General features: G+C 33.2%; 1 protein-coding gene across 19 annotated transcripts in view; it reads right to left on the reverse strand.

The window, feature by feature from the left end:
• TANK (TRAF family member associated NFKB activator) overlaps positions 1-22,050 on the reverse strand; it is a 513,112-nt gene that overhangs the window by 13,114 nt on the left and 477,948 nt on the right. For 6 of the 19 annotated variants that reach the window (XM_074303292.1, XM_074303287.1, XM_074303286.1 and 3 more), the window contains exons 3-5: positions 16,673-16,784; positions 15,079-15,209; positions 12,382-12,411 (exon numbers count right to left, since the gene is read on the reverse strand). In XM_074303292.1, coding sequence (XP_074159393.1) covers positions 12,382-12,411; positions 15,079-15,209; positions 16,673-16,784 — 273 coding nt within the window. Of the gene's footprint in view, positions 1-12,381; positions 12,412-15,078; positions 15,210-16,672; positions 16,785-20,723; positions 20,829-22,050 lie in introns of all 19 variants that reach the window. The other 13 variants (XM_074303293.1, XM_074303294.1, XM_074303295.1 and 10 more) reach the window with 6 other exon arrangements.

Here is a 22,050-nt window from a genome sequence, read left to right on the forward strand (position 1 = left end):
ATAAATAAATAAAAGAACCAAGGTTGAATATATTCTTACCAGTGCTAGATAGGTTGAAACCAAAGACATTATAGTGAAGCCAGAAAGTAGAAACAACTGAATTAGGGAGAAAATGTAGAAAGGGCTGCAACATTGAAGAGAATAAAGTAGAAGAAAGCACGTCTGGAAAAATTACACAGAGAGATTTGATAAGAGTAAACACAAAGACGAAGCAAAGCAAAAGAGTAAAGAACAGAAGGCTGAATAAAAAAGTTACTAGGAAGCTATATTTAATCTATAGGAATTTCAGACCATATACAATCTGTAGGTCTCATTACAGGCTCCTTGCTATTCCTGAAAATCTAGCAAAGCAAGAGGAACACAAATCACAGGAGCACTTTCTCAAAGCAGTGTGCTAGGCAAACCTACTGTCAGTGTGGGAACAACTCCAGGACAAAATGGGATACATCCCAGAGTTCTGAAGGAAGTGGCAAGAAAATAAACAATAAGGAAATAAAATTAAACACCCCAATTACTTCCAAGTTCTTTACAGAGGGATGATTTGACTTTAAAAAAAAAAGTATGTATTAGTATAATACTGAGATTAAAAAGTAAAGCTACATATAATTTTCTAAGCCTTTCATAGTTAACCAAATTATAGTGTTTATTACTTTCTAGTGGGTGTTGAGAACATTAGTTTTAGAATGTAATACTTTGCAGCAAAGGACATTTGATATGTGTTTTCTTGGATTTCATTTTTAAAGAAGTCTTTTCATACAAAATGAAAATATGGTAACTCACATACCCAATTTAACAACTAACATTTTGCTCTTTGGCAACTACTTCAATGAAATCACTTGGAAAAAAGATTATTTCTCCCCGTTATGGTTGTTTGTTTGGATACGATTTTAATAGAGCATTTGATATAGAAGACAGTCAGCCTTAGAGTTGCCAAGAATGCAAAAGAAGAGGGAGTTTCTACAATAGAAATTCCTTATACTGTTTAAATCAAAAGCCTTTCCTCCCCTGATCCAAAATAAAAGCAAACAAAATATTAATAGGATCAGATAGCAGCAGATTTGTGGATGTATACAAGCCAATTCAATAAAGGAAGGAGTAAAATTTATTGGTCATAACAGTGTGCCTTAATTTAAAAGTTTCCAATGTCTAAAACTTTCTTGAACTTGAAAAAATGATTATTTATGAGAAGATTAGAATTAGTGATCAATCCAAAGCTTGATATTTACAGGCTTCTTACTAATTAATTATAAGCTTTTTTTGTAGTTTATTATAATCAAGCAGAAAATTTAACTCCAAAATACCTAATGTAAATCTATTCATATGAAGTAGAAATCAGTTCAATGTTGATACCACCATATCTGAAATTAGAGCCAATGGGAAATTTGGTCATTACTTTCATGCAGAATTCTGACCATTTAAAAAACAATATTTGAAAACAAACTGTTTAAATTGGCTGCCTCTATTTCCTTATCGCCTATTCAGTTGAGGTTCCTATGACCTGATTTTTACTCTCATAGTGAAAATGTGCCCTATGTCACTAGTGACATAATCAGCAAAATTTTATGGCCCTTTCTAAAGACAGCAGTACTTTCCTTGAAATACTTCTTTCTTAGTATTCATGATACACTAAATTATCATGCTCTTCTTCATCCTCCTTGACCATATCTTCTCTGTCTCTTTTGCTGCATCATGGGATAATGGAAAAAGAAAAAGATTTAAAAATAGGAGAGAGTGAGGTTTGACTCTCATTCCCAAAACTGATTTTCTGTGTGGCTGTGTACATATAATATAACCTCTACATTTCCTCATCATTAAAAATAAGATGATAGTACTTGTAATATTTATCTCACAGGATTATTGTGAAGATTTAATATGATACACACTTATTTGTAACAAAATTGTTATATAAATGCCAATATTATCATTCTCATTCCTAAAACAGACATTATTCAAAGTTTTGCCCTTGCCCTATCTCACTCTCTCTATTAATCTGAGACTTTATCCATGATCATAACTTCAACTATCACTCCTATTATGTGGAAATTTCACAAATCTATAACTTAAAAAAAATTAGACTTTCACATTCAACTAACTTGTTTGAAATTATTTTATTTCAACTGAAACATGCCAACCAGAAGTCAATAAATTCCCCATCTCTTCCAAATTCCTTAATTAATTCTTAGTAGTATCATTCTCCCATTTAGCTAGACTTAAAACTCCTGTCACCAATATAGTTTTTTTCTCCCCTCAATTCAGTGTTGCTTCCTTCTGATTTTACTCTAATCCAGGCCTACATCATTTTGCCACAACTGGTTTGTTTGTTTTTTAGAAGCAGTCATGCAACTTGCACAGGGTCATAAAGCTTGTCAATATTTGAGGGCAGATTTGATCTGTGGACCAGGGCTCAATCCATCACACCATCTAGTTGCCCTTCTCTAACTATTCCTTTCCAGTCAGTGTACTATCATCCTGCACACAAGCAGATTAACTTTCTTCAAACATGGTATTCAAGATGTTATTCTTCCATGAAATCACTTCCATATCCCTACTTCTTTTCAAATCAATTCTTCAAGAGCTTATTATGTCCCAGGCACTATTCTAGCAGCTTACTTTATTTTCTTTATAGCTTTAGAGCTTAAGGACACATTCAGTCAGTTATACAAAATTTCCCAGTTGTGGGGGCTTCTCTCTAATATATCCTACCCCTCTATATACTCTGAAATCCTAATGATATCTAACCCAGTGCTGCCCTCACTTTGTCACTCCTCTCTACTTGGGCATCTCCCCATCAGCACAGGCACCCAGAGAAGTAGCTTTACAGATGCCATTAGAAAAATCCCCTCCCTCGACAGCATAGCAGACCTATGCCCTGTCTCACAGATTAGCCAGATTAGCCCTTCAGCAGGAAGTGGCCAGGGCACTACCTAGTGGATAAAAGCCCTTCCAAGCTTCCTATCCTTTTTTTTTTTTTTTTTTTTCATTTTAGATAGAATTGATTGAGCCTCCCCAGAATAAGCGACATAGATGGTTGTAACAAGATCTCACTTCGTTTATCTTTCCCCCAAACCTCTTTTTTTTTTTTTTCTGAACTCTGAATCTGCTGAAGATACCACTGCCCTCCCAGTCACCAGAGTCACAACCTCATTATCACTTTTGGTTTTTCAATCTCACCCCAAGTAAACAATGAGTTGCCAAATGTAATCACTTCTACATCCACAACATCTCTTACATCTGTCCCCTTCTTGCTACTCACACAGCATCTTGATTTAGGCTTCCATCATTACTCACATGTTACTGGTGCAAATAACCTCTTAATTTATTTCCCTGTTTCAAATGTCTCCCTCCTCAATTCATTCTCCAAACAGATGTCAAAATACAGATTCATGTCACTTCCTACTCAACAATATTAACTGATTACGTGTTCACTCTAGGATCAAAAAATTATATAACTTATTATTAGTATAGTATAACATGCATATAAATAAATAAATATTCACATATTGAAGTGGATCCTCATTAAAAAAGGTAGGTATTAAATTTAGAGATCCCCTTAAATCTTTCTTTGGATTCTCGGTAATTAGCAGTTTCTGGTACCAAATCAATATTTAATCAATGCTTGTTAAAGCATTTGATTAAAATAGTGGTTTTTTAAAGTGAATATTCTACAGTGTAATACACCAAATGAATATATGTGGATATGTGGATATGTGGCACTGAAGAGAGAAAATATAGAACACATGGTCACTATACCTGACGATACTGGTAAATTGTCATATAAAGGATTCAAGAGAGAAATCTGAAAATTACTCCTTGAAATTCTCATAGCACTATAATGACATAATCCACATAGCATAAGGTGATAGAATCAATGATAAAAGGGGAAAATAATTGAATAGTTAAGTATAACTTTTTGGGAGAAGGCCATATGCTTTCTAAATGGACTACTCATACTTTAACAGAATTCTTTGAAAGAAGTAGGAACTTCTTGTGTGTACATTATTGACAGTACACAATTTATGTATAGTATTTGGTACTCTTTCATTTTTTAAAAATTTTGTCTCCTCAAGAAGACTGTATATAAACTCTTTGAGGATAGGATAACAATCCTATCATTCTGGCGTACTCCTCTCAGGGAGTTAAAGAGTAACTGGTCAGTATATGCTTTTTTGCCTTGCTCACATTAATAAAAAAAATAGAAATATAAAGGATATGTACATATATATGTATATGTGAGTTTGTGTATGTGTGTGTATATATATATGAATTAATAAGGCATCTAGGTGGTACAGTAGATAGACTGGCGAGATTAGAATCAGGAACTCTTTTTCCTGAGTTCAATTCTGGCCTCAGACATGTACTAGTTGTGATCCCCACACATAGTTGAACAATAACAAAGTAATACATAAATTGTTTATGATAAATTTTAATCAATAATCTAGAAGGGAGAATACATAATAAAATCTCAAGTTTTAAATAACACTAAGTTCTTAACAATTAATGAAATGCTAAGATCTTTTAAGGTTAAGTGACTGACTAGAAAAACTGTAAGTGAGCCTCAATGGGGCTGTTTTTAAAAATATAAGTGAAAAGTAGCCTAAATTATATATCTAGGACACAGAAAAGAGACTTGGGAGTCACTGTAGATTGTTTGAAGGCAATGAACATATGCATTTTAAAGGCCTATTAAATGCAGTGTAACATCTGGAAAAAGGCAATCTAGAGTAAAAAAAAAAAAAAAAAAAAAGCAAATATATTCATCAAGAGGACAGGGACTACCACATATAGATAAACTGAAAAGATTAGGATTCTAATATAGAAAGATCGTGGCTTAGAAAGGTTATTGCCAAAAATCTATCAAATAGAGAATCAATTATTCATCAAATCCTAGAATATTGGATCGAAGGGATAAATACTCCTTCCAAACCTGGACATTGGTTGCTTCAACTTACTCTCCCCACGCAGTTCCTTCACTAAAAATACTCAATATAACATGCTGACTTTTAGTAGAAAGCAGGAGGAAATACAAAAGAAGACATAAGGCAAAGAAAAGAAAAGAATAAAAGGTGGTAGTGATGGGGTTGAGGTCCCTTTAAGATTCCTTTCTGATTTCCAACCCCCTCCCCTCCCCCTATGGCTGAAGAAGCTAGCACCTTTGATTCACAAATCCTGGTCAAAAATACCCCTTTTGGGGGCAGCTAGGTGGCGAAGTGGATAGAGCACCAGCCTTGAATTCAGGAGGACCCCAGTTCAGATCTGGTCTCAGACACTTAACACTTTCTAGCTGTGTGACCCTGGGCAAGTCACTTAACCCCAGCCTCAGGGAAAAAAAAAAACCCAAAAAACACCCCTTTTGAATTCCAATGATATCCAGGCTTTCCCAGCCCCCACCAGATCTGAGCTAACTTGGGCTTTCCCAGCTCCTCACTATCTGCTCAGGTTTCTCCAACCCCCACAAACAACTTCTTCCTTATCTAAAAACCCATTGAATTCTATTCAATGCAAACCCTGACCAAAACTAGCCAGGAGCCTGAGACTCCACTCACCTTCAATATTATAAAAAGGGGAACCCTGGAGCCCATTCTTTGCAGGAGCCCAAACATGCCATTCTTACGTCAGCTATGCCAAGGGTTCCTGTCCACCTGGCGCCAGCTCTGCCCCTGGCATCTTTCTACCTCTTACCCTTACTTCCAAACCCCTACAATAAACCTTTTTTTTTTTTTTTAATCAATCTAGGTTTTTGGGCCTGTAAATTCATTTACAGGGGACTCTGCGCTGCTACTAGACTGCATTTAACTATGTTTCCTTGCTCCTAACCAAAAGGGGTTACCCCTTACCTAATTCTCCTCAGTAGGAGAGTATCAGTTTCTTTATCATTAAAATTACTAGGTAAGACTCAACTAGTTCTGACATTTAATGACTCTATAAGTATTCTAGAATGCATATGAAAATGAAAAAGAAAAGAATGAAATTAAGGCCACAAATCAGTACAACTCCATGATTTTCTCCCATCTCAAATACTTCCTCCCCCCCTCCCCAGGCAAATGGGGTTAAGTGACTTGCCCAGGGTCACACAGCTAGGAAGTGTTAAGTATCTAAGATCACATTTGAACTCAGGTTCTCTTGACTTCAGGGCTGGTGCTCTATGCACTGAATCACTTAGGTGCTCTCATCTCAAATGCTCTTAACAGCAAAATCACAAGGCAAAAGATTAAAACTAATATCCTGAATAATATAAGAAATAGACCCATAGTAGAAAAATACTCGAAGTATAAGAGAGTAGTAATTGAAAGGAACAAAAAAACTATCATCAACAAAGTTTTAATTGTATTTTGGGCATCCCCATATTTCTCTTTAGGATACGGAAACTTTTTTATGTCCCTTGTAGGACCTAACAAATATGGGTATATCATTGGTATTCAATAAATATGAACTGGCTGATTAGTAAATTTTTAGATATCAGACTCTTCAAATGCATCCAGCTTTTATATTTAGTATAAATAGAAAGCACAGGACATCTTTTTATTCTGTGTGTCTATATATAGTAGCCCTACAGGCATCCAATGTTTTCTGGTTCAAATAAAATCCTTCTTGCCCCTTCAGATTGTCTGTAAAGAACCTTGCAGCTCAAATAGTCCAATACTTCATTTCCCAGGTGAGAATATTGAGGTTATGGAGGTCACATGATTTAGCAAAAATAACAAAGCCAATGAGAATACAGCCTGAAGGCTTAAAAAAGATAAAAAATAACTTTTTAATGCTTCTAGGGAGAGAGTCAGCCCTAAGTACTATTCATTCATTTAGGTACAAGGTATCCTAAAGTCTTAATGTAGTTTAAAGCTACTGATGCTTAACAGTACACTTAAGTTTTCTTTGGGACACCTCAATTTACTAAAAGCCTGCAGTTTGGAAAGCACTGAACTAGTTTCTAGGGAGATAGAAAATTTAGATTAGACTGCCCTCAATTGACTTTCAACTCTTGTAGGTTTTGTGGCACTTAATGATCTGTTTTGAGACAGACCATTCTTTAAGATATACTGATTTTTTGAAGGTGGCCTAGCTATATCTGATCCAAAACTATATTATAAAGCAGCAATCACCAAAACCATGTGGTATTGGCTAAGAAATAGATTAGTTGATTAGTGGAATAGGTTAGGTTAACAGGACAAAATAGTCAATAACTACAGCAATCTAGTGTTTGACAAACCCAAAGATCCCAAATTTTGGGATAAGAATTCATTATTTGACAAAAACTGCTGGGAAAACTGGAAATTAGTATGGCAGAAATTAGATATGGACCCACACTTAACAGCATATACCAAGATAAGATCAAAATGGGTCCATGATTTAGGCATAAAGAACGAGATCATAAAGAAATTAGAGGAGCATAGGATAGTTTACCTCTCAGACTTGTGGAGGACGAAGGAATTTGTGACCAAAGAAGAACTAGGGATCATTATTGATCACAAAATAGAAAATTTTGATTATATCAAATTGAAAAGCTTTTGTACAAACAAAACTAATGTAGATAAGATTAGAAGGGAAGTAACAAATTGGGAAAATATTTTTACAGTCAAAGGTTCTGATAAAGGCCTCATCTCCAAAATATACAGAGAACTGACTCTAATTTATAAGAAATCAAGCCATTCTCCAATTGATAAATGGTCAAAGGACATGAACAGACAATTTTCAGATGATGAAATTGAAACTATTCCCACTCATAGAAAGAGTGTTCCAAATCACTACTGATCAGAGAAATGCAAATTAAGACAACTCTGAGATACCACTACATACCTGTCAGATTGGCTAAGATGACAGGAACAAATAATGATGAATGTTGGAGGGGATGTGGGAAAACTGGGACACTGATGCATTGTTGATGGAGTTGTGAAAGAATCCAACCATTCTGGAGAGCAATTTGGAATTATGCCTAAAAAGTTGTCAAATTGTGCATACCCTTTGATCTATCAGTATTTCTACTGGACTTATATCCTAAAGAAATATTAAAAAAGGGAAAGGGACCTGTATGTGCCAAAATGTTTGTGGCAGCCCTTTTTGTAGTGTCTAGAAAATGGAAAATGAATGGATGTCCATCAATTGGAGAATGGTTGGGTAAATTATAGTATATGAATGTTATGGAATACTATTGTTCTGTAAGAAATGACCAGCTTGATGAATAGATAGAGACTTAGAGAGACTTACATGAACTGATGCTGAGTGAAATAAGCAGAACCAGGAGATCATTATACACTTCAACAACAATACTGTATGAGGATGTATTCTGATGGAAGTGGAAATCTTCAACATAGAGAAGATCTAATTCAGTTCCAATTGATCAATGATGGACAAAATTAGTTACACCCAGAGAAGGAACACTGGGAAACGAGTGTAAACTGTTTGCATTTTTGTTTTTCTTCCCAGATTATTTTTACCTTCTGAATCCAATTCTTCCTGTGCAACAAGAGAACTGTTCGGTTCTATGCACATATATTGTATCTAAGCTATACTATATCTAGGTTATACTATAACATATTTAACATGTATAAGACTGTCTGCCATCTAGGGGAGGGAGTGGAGGGAGGAAAGGGAAAAATCAGAACAGAAGTGCGTACAAGGGATAATGTAAAAAATTACCCATGCATATTCTGTCAATAAAAAGTTATATTAAAAAAAAAGATATACTGATTTTTGATACTTTGGGCTACCATCCAATTTGCTAAAACCTTGAACTGGTCATTCATTTGCCTCATTCCCTTTGAACCCAAAGACACTCATCTGAAAGAATTCTGATGAAGGATTAGGTTTTGTTTATGACATAATAATAGCTGACAATTATATAGTGCTTTAAGGTCTGCAAAGTACTTCACATATTTTGTTTCATTTTGTCCCCACAACCACCCTTGGAAGAAGGTGCTATTATCATCCTCCTTTTTTTTAGATTTAAGGAAACAGAAGTTAAATGAGTAGCTTTGTGTCTTTTCCAAGTATCTGAGGCAGAATTTGAACATGCTCTTCCTGAAATCAAATAAATTCAATACTCCATGCATTACAGCATCTAACACATTGGGCAAGGTCTGAAGTCACAACAATGGGTCCAAATCTTATATGCTATGCTGAAACTCTAGATAACATGATAGCGAGCTATGTTTCTAGATTTCCTATTGGCAAGGCCACTATTATTATAATGGATGTTTGCAAACTGTCTAACTCTTCTCCTTTAGCAATTCAATTATGCATTTTCATACAGATTCTTTCTATTTTTAGAATTTTAGTACAACCAAATAAAAAAAGTTTGACCAGACAAAATGTACACAGAAGGAACAATTTCAAGACATTCTAGGGGCAGCTAGGTGGTGCAGTGGATAGAGCACCAGCTCTTAAGATAGGAGGACCTGAGTTCAAATCTGAACTTAACACTTCTTAGCTGTGTGACCTTGGGCAATTGCCTCAAAAAAAAAAAAGAAAGAAAAAAAAGAAAGAAAAGTTCTAGACAAATCAAAGAAGAAAATGCATGAAATAATACAACTGCATTAATGTAATTAAAATTTTGTTTAAATGATATTAAAGGTAGTATAACTCATTCAGTGTTTATTTTGTATAATTTATTCCAGTTTCTTTATAATATTAAAAAATCTCTCTGCTAAATTTCATTGACTTTGCCCAAAATTATGAATCCCATTCTCTTAGCCTCCACTATTCACTATCTTCTTTTATAATCCCCCATATTATTCTTAAATATTTGCCTGGTCTGCATATAGTGGGCATCACTTGGACTTCATTTCCCACAATGCCTGGAGACCTTGAACACACTGCTTATTGGGAAAAATTAAATGGACTACATTTCTTGAAAAGCATTCTATCCAGCTACAGTGTCAAAAGGTTGGGGGTGAGAAGTGGGGAGGTGTGGTACTCTGCAAGGCAGGGGATCTAAAAAGCAAGGCTTCTTAAGGTGTAGGGAGCACTTTGAGTCCTAAAGACAAGCATTTGGATTGTGAGCTGAGAGAAAAACAGAAGGGAAACATGGGAGGAGTTCTAGTTCCATTCAATAACTCCAGGGTAAAGCAAGAAGTTTTAGTGGTTCTCATCTGCCCCTAGGAGACTTCTGGGGTAGGGGTGGGGGTGGGGGGTGAGAAGCATCCAAAAGATTAACAAATCCAAAACTTCAGAGGCAAAAGGTACTGAACCTTAAGTTTATTATAATGTAATAGTTCTGAAGTTGACCATATCTTCCTTCTATGCTATGCTGGGCACTCACTGGGGAACATGTATAAAATAGTAATTCCCTTGGAATTGTAACAAATGGCATCCATTTATATATAGAGAGAATTATTTACTACTCGGTTCTCTTTCCTCGCTGCTCTGTGTCTTAATTAAATGTTTTTCTATCTCTTATGTGGCAAAAGAGAATGGATTAAAAAGGGACTTGGGCCATGAATCTGTAAATCAGCTAGGTGGCACAATGGAGTCAGAAAGGAATAAGTTTAAATCTAGCCTCAGACACTTTTGACTGGTTTGACATTGAACAAACCACTTAATTTCTACCAACTTCAGTTTCTTCATCTGTAAAATGAGGATCTATCCTCACCCTATCTAAGGGTGTTGTGAGGATCAAATGAGATATTTGTAAAGCTCTTGGCAAATCTTAACACATTATATAAATGCTAGCTCTTATTATTATTGTTATTTTTTACTGTATTTCCAAAAGAGCCAATTAAACCTGGGGAAATGAATAATAAAGGTATGCTACCCAAATACATTTAGCAGTATCCTATATAAACAAAGGGTCTAATAAAAATAGCCTATGAAAGTACAGATGAACATATATGTGTGTGTGTGTGTGTGTGTGTGTGTGTTAGTTAGGCTCTAAGTATAAAAGCTGGCTTTCAGTGTAAATGGTTAAATTTATCCTGAAGAATTATTACTGAAATTTTTATTTTATAGTAAGAGAGCATCCTTATTATTTTCAAAGAACAAGCAAAAAGCTATTTCTTTTAAAAAGTGAATTCTACAATGCAGTTTGGGATCTATATTACTATGACTACAAAATACTTGACTGCAAAACTGCAGACATGATTATGTCTATATTATAACTATAAGCCAGTATATCTAACATATACATCCCACAGATGAGATGAAGTATGGAGATACAGTCTTGATCACGTCTTCATTATAAATGATTATTTATTAAGTTCCTACATTCATTTTTTTGACGATCAGAAAACATTCTAAGATTTGATGCTTCTTTATTAACTTTTCAATCCTAAGCTTGTTTCTAAGATTGTGAAATTTGCTTTCCAAAAATGATCACTAACTAAGAGGAGCTAACACCAGAATCTAGGACTACCAACATAAAATCTGGCTCTTCTCATCTAATAATTCTAATCTAAATGGAAAGTAAATCAGTCATTCTCTCCATACCAGTCTTTTCACTAATGATAATAAAGATGATTACAAAAGTTGGCTCAATTGGAAAATCTTTTATCTTTTTCTTAAGCTTTTCTTATTAACTACTCTTACCTGTAGTTATAATTTATAAAATAATTTCAATTTGGAAACATGCTACTTATAATTACCTTTCAGAGAGTGTTATTCTCAGTGAGGAATACTGTTATTAATAATTGAAAGTTAAAGGAAAATATTATTTTGAGCAGTATTGTGCTCCACAATGATAGATTTAGCTCTTTTCAACAATACAAGGATCCAAGACAATTCCAAGAGACTCATGATAGAAAATACTGATCACATCCACAGAAAGAATTATGGCATCTGAATGCAAATTGAAGCATATTGTTCTCACTTTTGTTTTGTTTTGTTTTTCCCTCATGTTTTTTTCCTTTTGTTCTAAGTTTTCTTTTACAACATGACTACTGTGGAAATATGTTTAACATGATTGTATGTGTATAACCTTTTTCAGATTTTTTCTTTCTTGGAGAGAGGGGAGGGAAGGGAAAGAAGGAGAAAAATTTGGAGGTCAAAATCTCATAAAGATTAATGCTGAAAACTATATTTACATGTAATAGGAAAAGATAAAATACTATTAAGTAGAAAAAAATTTTCCTTAAATCTCCCCCCAAAAGGAACTGTCATGCTAACATATTAAACAGCATTTAAGTATATATATAAAATAGAAGATTTTTACAACATTGCATATGTATCCTTTTAAGTACTTTCTTTTAAAGAAAAAATAAACCACAAAGCTTGCATGGGTAACCGAATAATTTTACAAACTTTTTTTTTTTAATCAAGTTGAGCTGGTGAAGATAGCATAGAACATTTAGCTTGGCTCTTCAGTGACTGAACATATTCTCTTTTGGTTCTAAGCCAAATTCTCATTTCCTCAAATGATCCTTGACACCTCAAGCTGGCTGAATTTTCTCCCCTTACCTGAGGAGTTTCTTCAAAGAGATGCTGCAACTAAGGAGAGAAAGAGAATTTTGCCAACTGCTATCTAATAACAAATAAGAGCATTTGTAATTATTCAGATAACACGAGGACAGTTTTTTATTGTTCAGTCATTTGGCTATGTTTGACTCTTTGTGACCTGTAAGGGGTTTTCTTGGCAAAGACACTGGAATGGTTTGCCATTTCCTTCTCCAGTGGATTAGGGCAGAGATTAGGGGACATATCCTGGGTCACACAGCTAGTGTCTGAGGCCAGATTTAAACTCAGAAAGATGAATCTCCCTAACTCTAACCCCAGCACTTTATCCATTGTACTATCCAGCTGCTGTAAGGGCAGCATTCTATTTCAATATCTAATTTCCACCCATTATTTATTCAAGGAACAAGTATAAAAAAGGGCACTCTGCAGATATTATCATAGGCTTTAAAATACAAGCATATGAAACAGTTACAAAGAACTCCATTCTGTTAAATTCTTTTTTATGAAAATCAATTTAATAAAAGCCAGAAGGGACTTCATTTTATTAATGAAATTGAGATGAGAAATTAGATGATATCCATATTTACACCAAATAGGAAACTAGATCCTCTGAGTATAGAGGCAGTACTCTGTCCTTTATACCACATTGCATCCTCATTTTGCACTCATATAATTACTAGTAGTTAATTACTAGCACATTATTTGTAGCACTGGGCCTCGAATCAGGACCCAAATTCAGATTCCTGCAACAGATAGTTAATACTATGTGACTGTGGGCAAGCCACTTACACTACTCTCAGTTTTGTTTTCCTTGTCTATATTATGGAAATAACTATAACATCTATCTTGCAGAATTGTTGTGAGAATTGAATGACATTATATATATGTAGAGCTTTCCCATCTAAAAGTGCTACCTACCTTACTACCTAATTACTAAGTGGTTCCCTCAGCAAGTCATTTAACCTTATTTGCCTCCATTTCCTCATCTTTAAAATAACCTGGAGAAGGAAATGGCAAACCACTCCAGTATCTTTGCCAAGAAAACCCCAAATGGGTCAGAAAGAGTTAGACAGAATTAGAAAACACAATTATTAATGGAAACTCAGAGGAAGGGAGATTTCAATGAATGTTTTATTAGGGGGGGGAAACTCTGCAAACTATCAAAGGATTATTTCTTCTTAAATTTTCTTATATAAATAAGTTATAGATGTGTATAGATAATTTAAAGCTTCAAATTGGGTTTCTTCAAGGTAATTAGCATTTATCACAAATCTGATAAAATCATTTTCAAATTAACACTTCTGGATATAATTGACTTAGTTCACAGAAATGCAAGACAACTGTATTCATGGTTCAAATTTAGCAATAATTGAATAAATACAGGAATAAAGTTTTAAGAATTATGAACTTCTGTGGTTTTGTTAGTACACTAAACTGAATCTGGGGGCCATCTTTAAATGTCAATATTTCTGATGTACAAGGCCTTGATCACAAAAGTATTATAGATTTAATGAAAAAAAAAAACTCCACCATCAAATAACCCTCAATATTCAGTTATCCAAAACAATATATGTCCCTTAATACTTTCCTTCTATTTATAGCAGTGATAAGTGATAAGGACCTTACAAATTCATACAAATAAACTCTGTGAGTCTTCTAAAAAGTTAATTGTCATAGTTCTCTGTGCCTCTCCAAATTTTCCCATTGGTTCTACCAATAAAAAAAAATAAGATCTAGGAAAAAATTTTAAGGCTAGAATGTTTACTTTACTTCATTTAGGAGTGTAGTATGCCAGAGATACTTGTCTCAAGTGATAATCTTGGTGCTTATTTCTTTATACTTTATTTTGGATCACCTTCAATCCATTCAATCTTTTACTTATCCTCTGGCCAACCATAAGGAAAATCAATCCAAAAAGATCTTTCAAATTGGATAGATAGAATCATGGATATAACCTTTCCATTCCCCCAGAAAAAAAGTTTTCCATTGGGTCTGCTAAGGAAAAAACTGGAATATGGGAGAATAATTTAATTGTAATTAGCAAATAAATGAAAGGAAATCTTTAAAAAACTGATTGTGATTCTGTAAATAGTATCTTAATATAGGGGACTTGAAAATATGAAAAAGAAAATATTTATGTTTGGGTTCCTTACAAGAATGACTAATTTACTTTACTGAAAAAAAATTTAAGAAGCCAAGGCAGTCATAGGAAAAAAAAAGCTAGAACAATTTTTTAAATAGCGTAATAACTCTTTCTGGGAGGCAAACATTTTGCTGTCTGTTATTTAATGACACCATTCTTAACTTGACTTCATCTTTATCTTCTCTGATGTAGCTTCTAATATATATACCTAGATAAATGATAGTGAAAATAAAGTTGGATGATGTGAAATATCAGTCTTAACAATAATAATTTAATTTGAAAGCTTCAGGAAAATACAACATAGTCAAGAACATACAAATAAGATGAAAATGCGTGCAAAGACCCCCTTACTATTCTTGGTAAATATCATACAAAAAAAATACACCACATACTTATTGGAGATTGGAAGAAATTTCACATCACTACATAAGGTTTCTTTTGTTGTTATTTTCTTTTTTAAAGTGAACCATTCTAGAAAACTGTCAAACTGGATTTCTCTTTTTAAGTTCCTATTAGGGCATAAACCTAAAATTCTACATGAAGACAGGGAAGACTACCTTTGAATGTTTTTCTCTTGGTATTCCTGATTTCACTTTGTCATGGGGGTGATCAAAAGTAACATTAAGAGGTATGTCATTTTTCCTTTTTTCACTCTCTTCCAGCATAGGAACATAGCCATGGACATTATCTGAAAAACAAAAACAACCTCTCAGGTATTAGTATAATATTGTATAAAAGGGTAAAATCCTGAAACCAAAATAAATAAATAAAAATAAAAATAATTCTGACTAGATAAAATAAACACTTTAAAATTATAAGACAGTTATAAAATGAATTGATTACATTTTGAAGATTCTTATTTTTATAGAAGTTGTTAAAAATTAACATAATCACTTAAAGTCCCAAGTTTATATAGAATCAACCCATTCCAATAAGCATTTGTTTATAACTTATGGACTCAAAAAAACCAAAATAAAATCTAGTCTTTACCCTCAGGAAATTTATACTGGAGGGGAGGTGTAAAAAGTATATGATACAAGATATATTCATAAAAGGAAATGCAAGATAATTTGATGAGAAAAAAAGAGAGAGAGCGAGCACACTAACAATAAGGAGGAACAGAAATAGATCCCCATAAGAAGGGGATCCTGAGCTGAGCCTTGAAGGAAGTTAAATATTGGAAAGGAAGAAGGTGGACAGGGAGTAAATTCCTAGCATGAGGGACAGCCTGGGCTAAGGCTCAGAGATAGGAGATGAAATACTGAGTTTGGAGAACAGCAAGAAGGCTAGTCTGTCTGGATGATGAGAAATAGATCTAATGTTAGGCTTGAAATGCCAAGCCATACATATACATATGCATATATTTAATATTTTTACTTTAAATATGTATATATTAATCTATATTAAATACATGCATATATATTAAAATAGCCATTTACTTTCACTTCATTTAGAATAGCAAAGATTTATGTCTTCATGTATATACATATATATATAAATATTTGTGGGTATATATCTATATCCTTATACATATGTATATCTATACCTCTACATATATGTATATATGTACATATATATACACATATGTATATATCTCTATCTTTATACATATATATCTATATCTTTTCATATATATAAATATATATGCATACACACACTCATATATACACATATAAATGTACACTCACATACATACACAATTATATATATACACTGACCACACCCAGAGATTTGCATACAGATGTGAAAGCTTTGGGAGCTTATGAGATCATCTAGAGAGTATAGAGAGAAAGAAGGGAAACCATGGAACATAGATGTTGATTCACCAAAGAAGACTGGGGAAAGCAGTTGGACAAGGAAAAGGAGATGAATGTTTCAAAACATAAAAGAGACAGAGAATGTGCTATATATGTATAGCAGATTTATATAAACATAAAAGTATATGTACTTATAGTGGATTGGGTAAATCCACTATCACAACTTCAAGTGTTCTGTTCTTAATGTAAGAAATTATAGAAATAATAAAAATATGGAGATTTTGTATCATAGTCATAAAAACTTTGTAACAAACTAAGATAAAAAAATCACAACTTCCACCTTTATTTTCTCTAAGGAGCCCAAAAAAAGATAAAACAATTAACATTGACATACCTCTGCTGGAATTCACAAGAAGTAACTGTGATTTTAGCTTGTCAATAATACTTTGTTGAAGTGACAGCTGTTCTTGTTGTTCACGTATTCTCTGTTCATAGTTTTCAGTCTGCTGACATAAAAAAAAAGTTAGCCTGATATTTACTGACAGCTAAATAAAACATATATAATGGTCTGAGTCTACTTAAATATTTTGAATTCGGATATGGTCTCCTTTTTTGAATTTTTATTTTTCTAGAATTTTATTTAATATTTCTAGCTAGCACTTGCTCTCATCTCTAAAATCATCACTCACAACTGTGACTAAGTTATTGCAAGCCACCCACATTTAAAGGAATGAGAATATTTAAAATACAAGTTTAGTCATATTGAGTTCAAAATAAGGTTCATTGGTACTTTAAAGTTGGTACTGGACATTTGGAAATGCCTAAATTTCCTTAGTGATAATGATCTATTCAAAGCTTTCATTTACTTCATGAATTCTTGTTTTCATTAATGTGGGAACAATTTTTCAAATCAGATTGTAGTACTTCCCTTTCTTAGCAAGTACTTTTTGTGACTTGCTATGTCCACTCTATCCCTATCCTTATTCCTACCCCCATAAAATATATACATAAAATTAAATTAGATACAAAATATTTTGGAGAAGAGGAGAGAATTACCTTAGGTTTATTGCTATGTAAGCCCAAAGGAGCAGCAAAAATGAAAAATGCTGGTGGACTGACTGGCTAAATTCTACTAATAGTTCCTAGGAAAGAGGTGTGACATGGGGGAAAGAGGTAGGGCTGGGCTTGGCAGAGATCTTCATTCACATTGGTTTGACTATTTGTATGACCTGGAACAGATTATTTGTTTCTCTGGGGCTTAATCTACAAAATAAAAGGTTTGGACTGGATACAAGCTCTAAATCTACTACTCAATTTACATCATTCTAGGCCACTGAAGTCACTTAGTTCAATCTCTTAAATTTTATAGATGAGAAATAAATAAAGAGAATTTATGTTTCTCTAAAATTACAGAGGTGGCAAATGGCAGGATTTGAACTAACTACAAATTCAATATATTTTCAAATAACAGTACACATTTGTATCCTCTTGGTGAGTTTTCTATCGATAAATCTACTTCCATATGAAGTCATGAACTATCAAATTAGAAATAATTTCTAAAAATTCTCTATAGTATCCTTTAACATAATGCAAAATTAATTAACAACAAAACAAAACCCTGCTTTAGCAAAAGCCCCTTAGACCTTTTCTATTTACTAACTACTACTTACAAAAAGACTAAAAATGCAGAGCAAAATTTCAAAATACAAGAAGCACAATTAAGAAGTTTTGAAAAAGCAAATTAAAGTAAAATTTGATTTAAACACAAATTTTTTCTACAGGAATTCAGGTTTCAAGGGAAAGTCATTAAAATCATTGCTAGTCTCTGCTGTTCTATTTACTATGTTTTTACTATGTATTTTCATAATATTCCCCTATAGTTTTACTTTCATTAATCTTGTTGCCTTTTAATAGCAATGGAAAATTGAACATATAGTCATTGCTTTATGGGAGGTAGTTACTGAAATCCTGCCCCAATATCTGAAAATACTGTATCAGAGCCATCAATTTTGGACAAAATCTTAAAAACTAATTGGGAAAGATATACTGGCAAACTCAAATTAACAATGTTGATTGGTATAAGAAAATACACTATGAGGTAAAAATAATATAATTCTACAAGAAAACCATCTTTATTTGTGAACAAGAGATAAGATGGTGAAAGTGAACAAACTGATAGTGATGAGAATTAGTCACAAAAGTTTTGAGTGGTTACTTGGATTGTCAGTGATCTCATGGCTTATACATTGGAGGCTGGCTGAATGGTGCAGTCTTTTCTATGACATTAAAATGGAATTTACTTTAAAAAGATTATTGTCATCATTGTGAATATATACTTTTGATCATTGCCCATTCTATCTTTATAAAGATAGTAAACATAACTACTAATTAAGCTCTAAACTGAACAAAGCTTTAATATTCTGAGACCCAAGAGCCTGAGATTCTGTATATTTTTACAATGATATAAGTTATGGCTTTTACATTGGTGGCATATTACTTTAGGAATCTAATCCTAGACTGAATCATACATCTTTTATTTTCTTCCAAGTGCCTAGCACAGTGCCTTACACATAGAAAGCACTGAGTAAATATTTACTAAATGCATGAAAGGGCACAAAAACATTCAAGCAGTTTTCATTCTGGTGAATACTGGAATAAATTCATGAGACCATTTGGTTTGTCCAACAGCTTGTTTTCTCCAAGTCTAAACCTAAGAAATGATCTAGTCAAATTCAAGGCCAAACTATCCAGTGATACCTGGATTCATATCACAGTGGGTCTCGGAACAGGTGTGAGTTCTGAAACTGTAAACTAGAGGAAGTGACCATCTTTTTGAAAGCACTGAGAATATAAGGGGCCATTATCATCTGGAAAATCAGCAGCTTGTATCCTCAACTCTATTCCTACTTAAAGAATAGTAGGTTCCACATAAAATGAACATTTCTTAAAGGAGTTTGAAATTCTAAGCAGCTAATTCTTTAAGGGATAAGAAAATATGCATATTAATAAGAAAGCTGCCAATAAGTTTAGGGTAGAAAGGTATAATTTGAAGAAAGAAGACCTGCACCTGCTATTTAGCACCATCAATTTCTCATATTCTTTTGTAAAGTAAGTGACTAGTTGAGATTATCCCTAGGGGCCTCTACAACTCTAAATACTATTCTTTTTTTTTTTTTTTTTTTTTTTTTAACCTTTTGAGAACAGGGATTATTTCATTCTTTATATCTGTACCCTAGGAGCCTAATTTTTGGCAGATAGTGTCTACTTCAAAAAATGGTTGTTCATTAGTTAAACAATAATTCAGTTTGAGCTATAATAAAGGCCAGGACAAGACTCGAAATATTTTCAAATCTTGGCCAATTCTTAATCTAGAGTTTACCTTGTTAAAACTTCTCTTTGTCAATATTAATCTACCATAATAAGAGAGAGAATCAATATTACAGTTAATTTTATTTCATTAAGTAAGCAGAAAACTAAGCCTTTATCAAATAATTTTAGTCTTCTGGCCTTTGACACAAAACATTCTCCAGGATGTAAGTATATGACATGCAAATATAAATGGATGAAGTTTTAATTAAGAATGTTAAAGGGGTCAATGAGTGCTACAAATTGAAGAATCTTACTATTTTGTTTTGGTGGTCTGAATAATCACATAAAAATATTCTTCTTCCAACATTTTAAAGACACAAAAGTATTAGAGGAAGTCAGAATGTGCCAACAAAATAGATTTTCAAAAGAAATTTGAAGAAAATGTAAAAGTAAAGTTCATTTACTAAGAGGAAGCAGGAAAAAAAAGTAAAGTTATAAGGAGTGAATGAAGATGATTAAGTTTGGTGAAATAAGAATTGAAATATAAATACAATTATTAAGCTTTTTGAAGAAGAAAACAAGATACTTAATACTATCTACTAAAAATCAGCTTCAAGAGGAGGGAGGAAGATTCAGAAAAAAAACCAAGATGACTGATGACATGAATTGGGAAGGGAAGAGGCCACAAAAATATACCTAAATGGAAAATCATCAGTAGAATTTAGCTCTTCTACTACATTTGGAAACAATGAAACAGAAATGATTTGGAGGAAAACAACAAAAGTTGCCATTTATATGAGTATGCTTATTATATGGATTAAAAAACATACACAAAACCTGAAAATATTACTCAGGTCAAATAATTGTTGCACTGTCAGTACATATTTTTAAAAAATGCATTCCCAGAGTAAGCATACTCCAGCAACTATCAAAGACCCCATGAAGCAGAAAAATCACTAAACCAAATTGAAAATGTACAACAGCAATGTCTTGTCAACACTTCTGTACAGAGCACAGACATGACAGCTAAAACAGACAGAAGAGAAGATGCTTTTGACAGCCAGGGTGTGTGAATGATTCTTTGAGTCAGATGGCAGCAACAAGTTACCAACTAGAAGATCTGCATGACAACTAACCATCCATCTGTATCAAACACCATCTGGCCAAGATGACTCCGACTTCTGTGTATTTGACACGCCTCCCAACGCTGAAGACTAGCAAAACAAGTGGTCCACCCGCAGCTGAAGAAGTAAACAGGTATTATAAAGTCCTTGTAGAAAATGGATTTGGGTGATTGGCACAACAGTGTGATGGAATATTACTGTACCATTCAAAATGACAAGCTTGAGGAATATAAAGAAATATGGAAAGACATATGAAATTATGCAAAAAAAACCCCAGAAGTAGAACAGCATATATATTTACTATGATTATAAAAAGAAATATAAAAAACTTTATATGCATACAGATGTAGGAGAGATTTGAATCAATAAGTTACTGTTATTGGTTTGTTACAAAGTAGATTGAAAAAGCAAATAATTCTTATGTGGTTATGAGCTTACTTCTTACTTTATTTCTATTTAAATTCGTTCAAAATTGTTATTATTTTTAAAGGGGGAGAATGGATTTATATGCTAAAGCCATAATGAATACTGCATTGTATACAAAGTTCAGGGGTAATTTTCAATGACAAGGGACAGTGGACATGTCTCAAATTCCATAATGACAGTATTTTACACATACACTAAGCTTTCCTAAATGGACCAAAAAGCTTATCTTAATAAGAGGTTTTAGTTCACATCCAAGATTCTAGGACAGCACACTCCAAACTGCTCACATAATTTTGGATTCGCAGCTGCACAAACAACTGCTGAATACCAATAAAATTAAACTGATGGCATGTTCTACAAAGTGAAAGTTTCCTCTCTGGGATAATGAACCAGCTTTCATTTTTTTTATCCTCTCTAAATCAAAAACTTTAAAATTTATATTTTAAAATTTTATTTTTGAAAGATATGAGATGTTCAATATTACAAAAGACATCGTATCACAAGTCAAACAATTTCTCTCTTCATTTCCCCTTCTCAAAACCGATATTAAATTTCAAAATCTTTTAAATTATTACAAATCTGACTACCCTTTACAAAGGGAGCTGAATAAGATTTGTTTAGCTATTACAGAGCCCTACAATATGAAGCTTGATGGTTCATGAAGGAACATAATTAAATAGTAATTATCTTATTGCATAGCACGTAAGACATATCAACTAATTAACTAACTCTCATCATGACACTTCAGTGAGCTAAGCATCATGTTCAATTTTACAGATGAGCAAACTGAAGAGAAGAAAAATGGTAAGGGTTCATCCAAACTAGAATTATTACTCTAGTGCTTCTGGCTATCCAGGTCTACAATAGACAATTATTTTCAGCTTCTTATTATGCTCCTCTCCTATTACTCAAA

The sequence above is a fragment of the Sminthopsis crassicaudata genome, chromosome 3, assembly GCF_048593235.1.
Source record: "Sminthopsis crassicaudata isolate SCR6 chromosome 3, ASM4859323v1, whole genome shotgun sequence".
NCBI classification, from domain to species: Eukaryota; Metazoa; Chordata; class Mammalia; order Dasyuromorphia; family Dasyuridae; genus Sminthopsis; species Sminthopsis crassicaudata.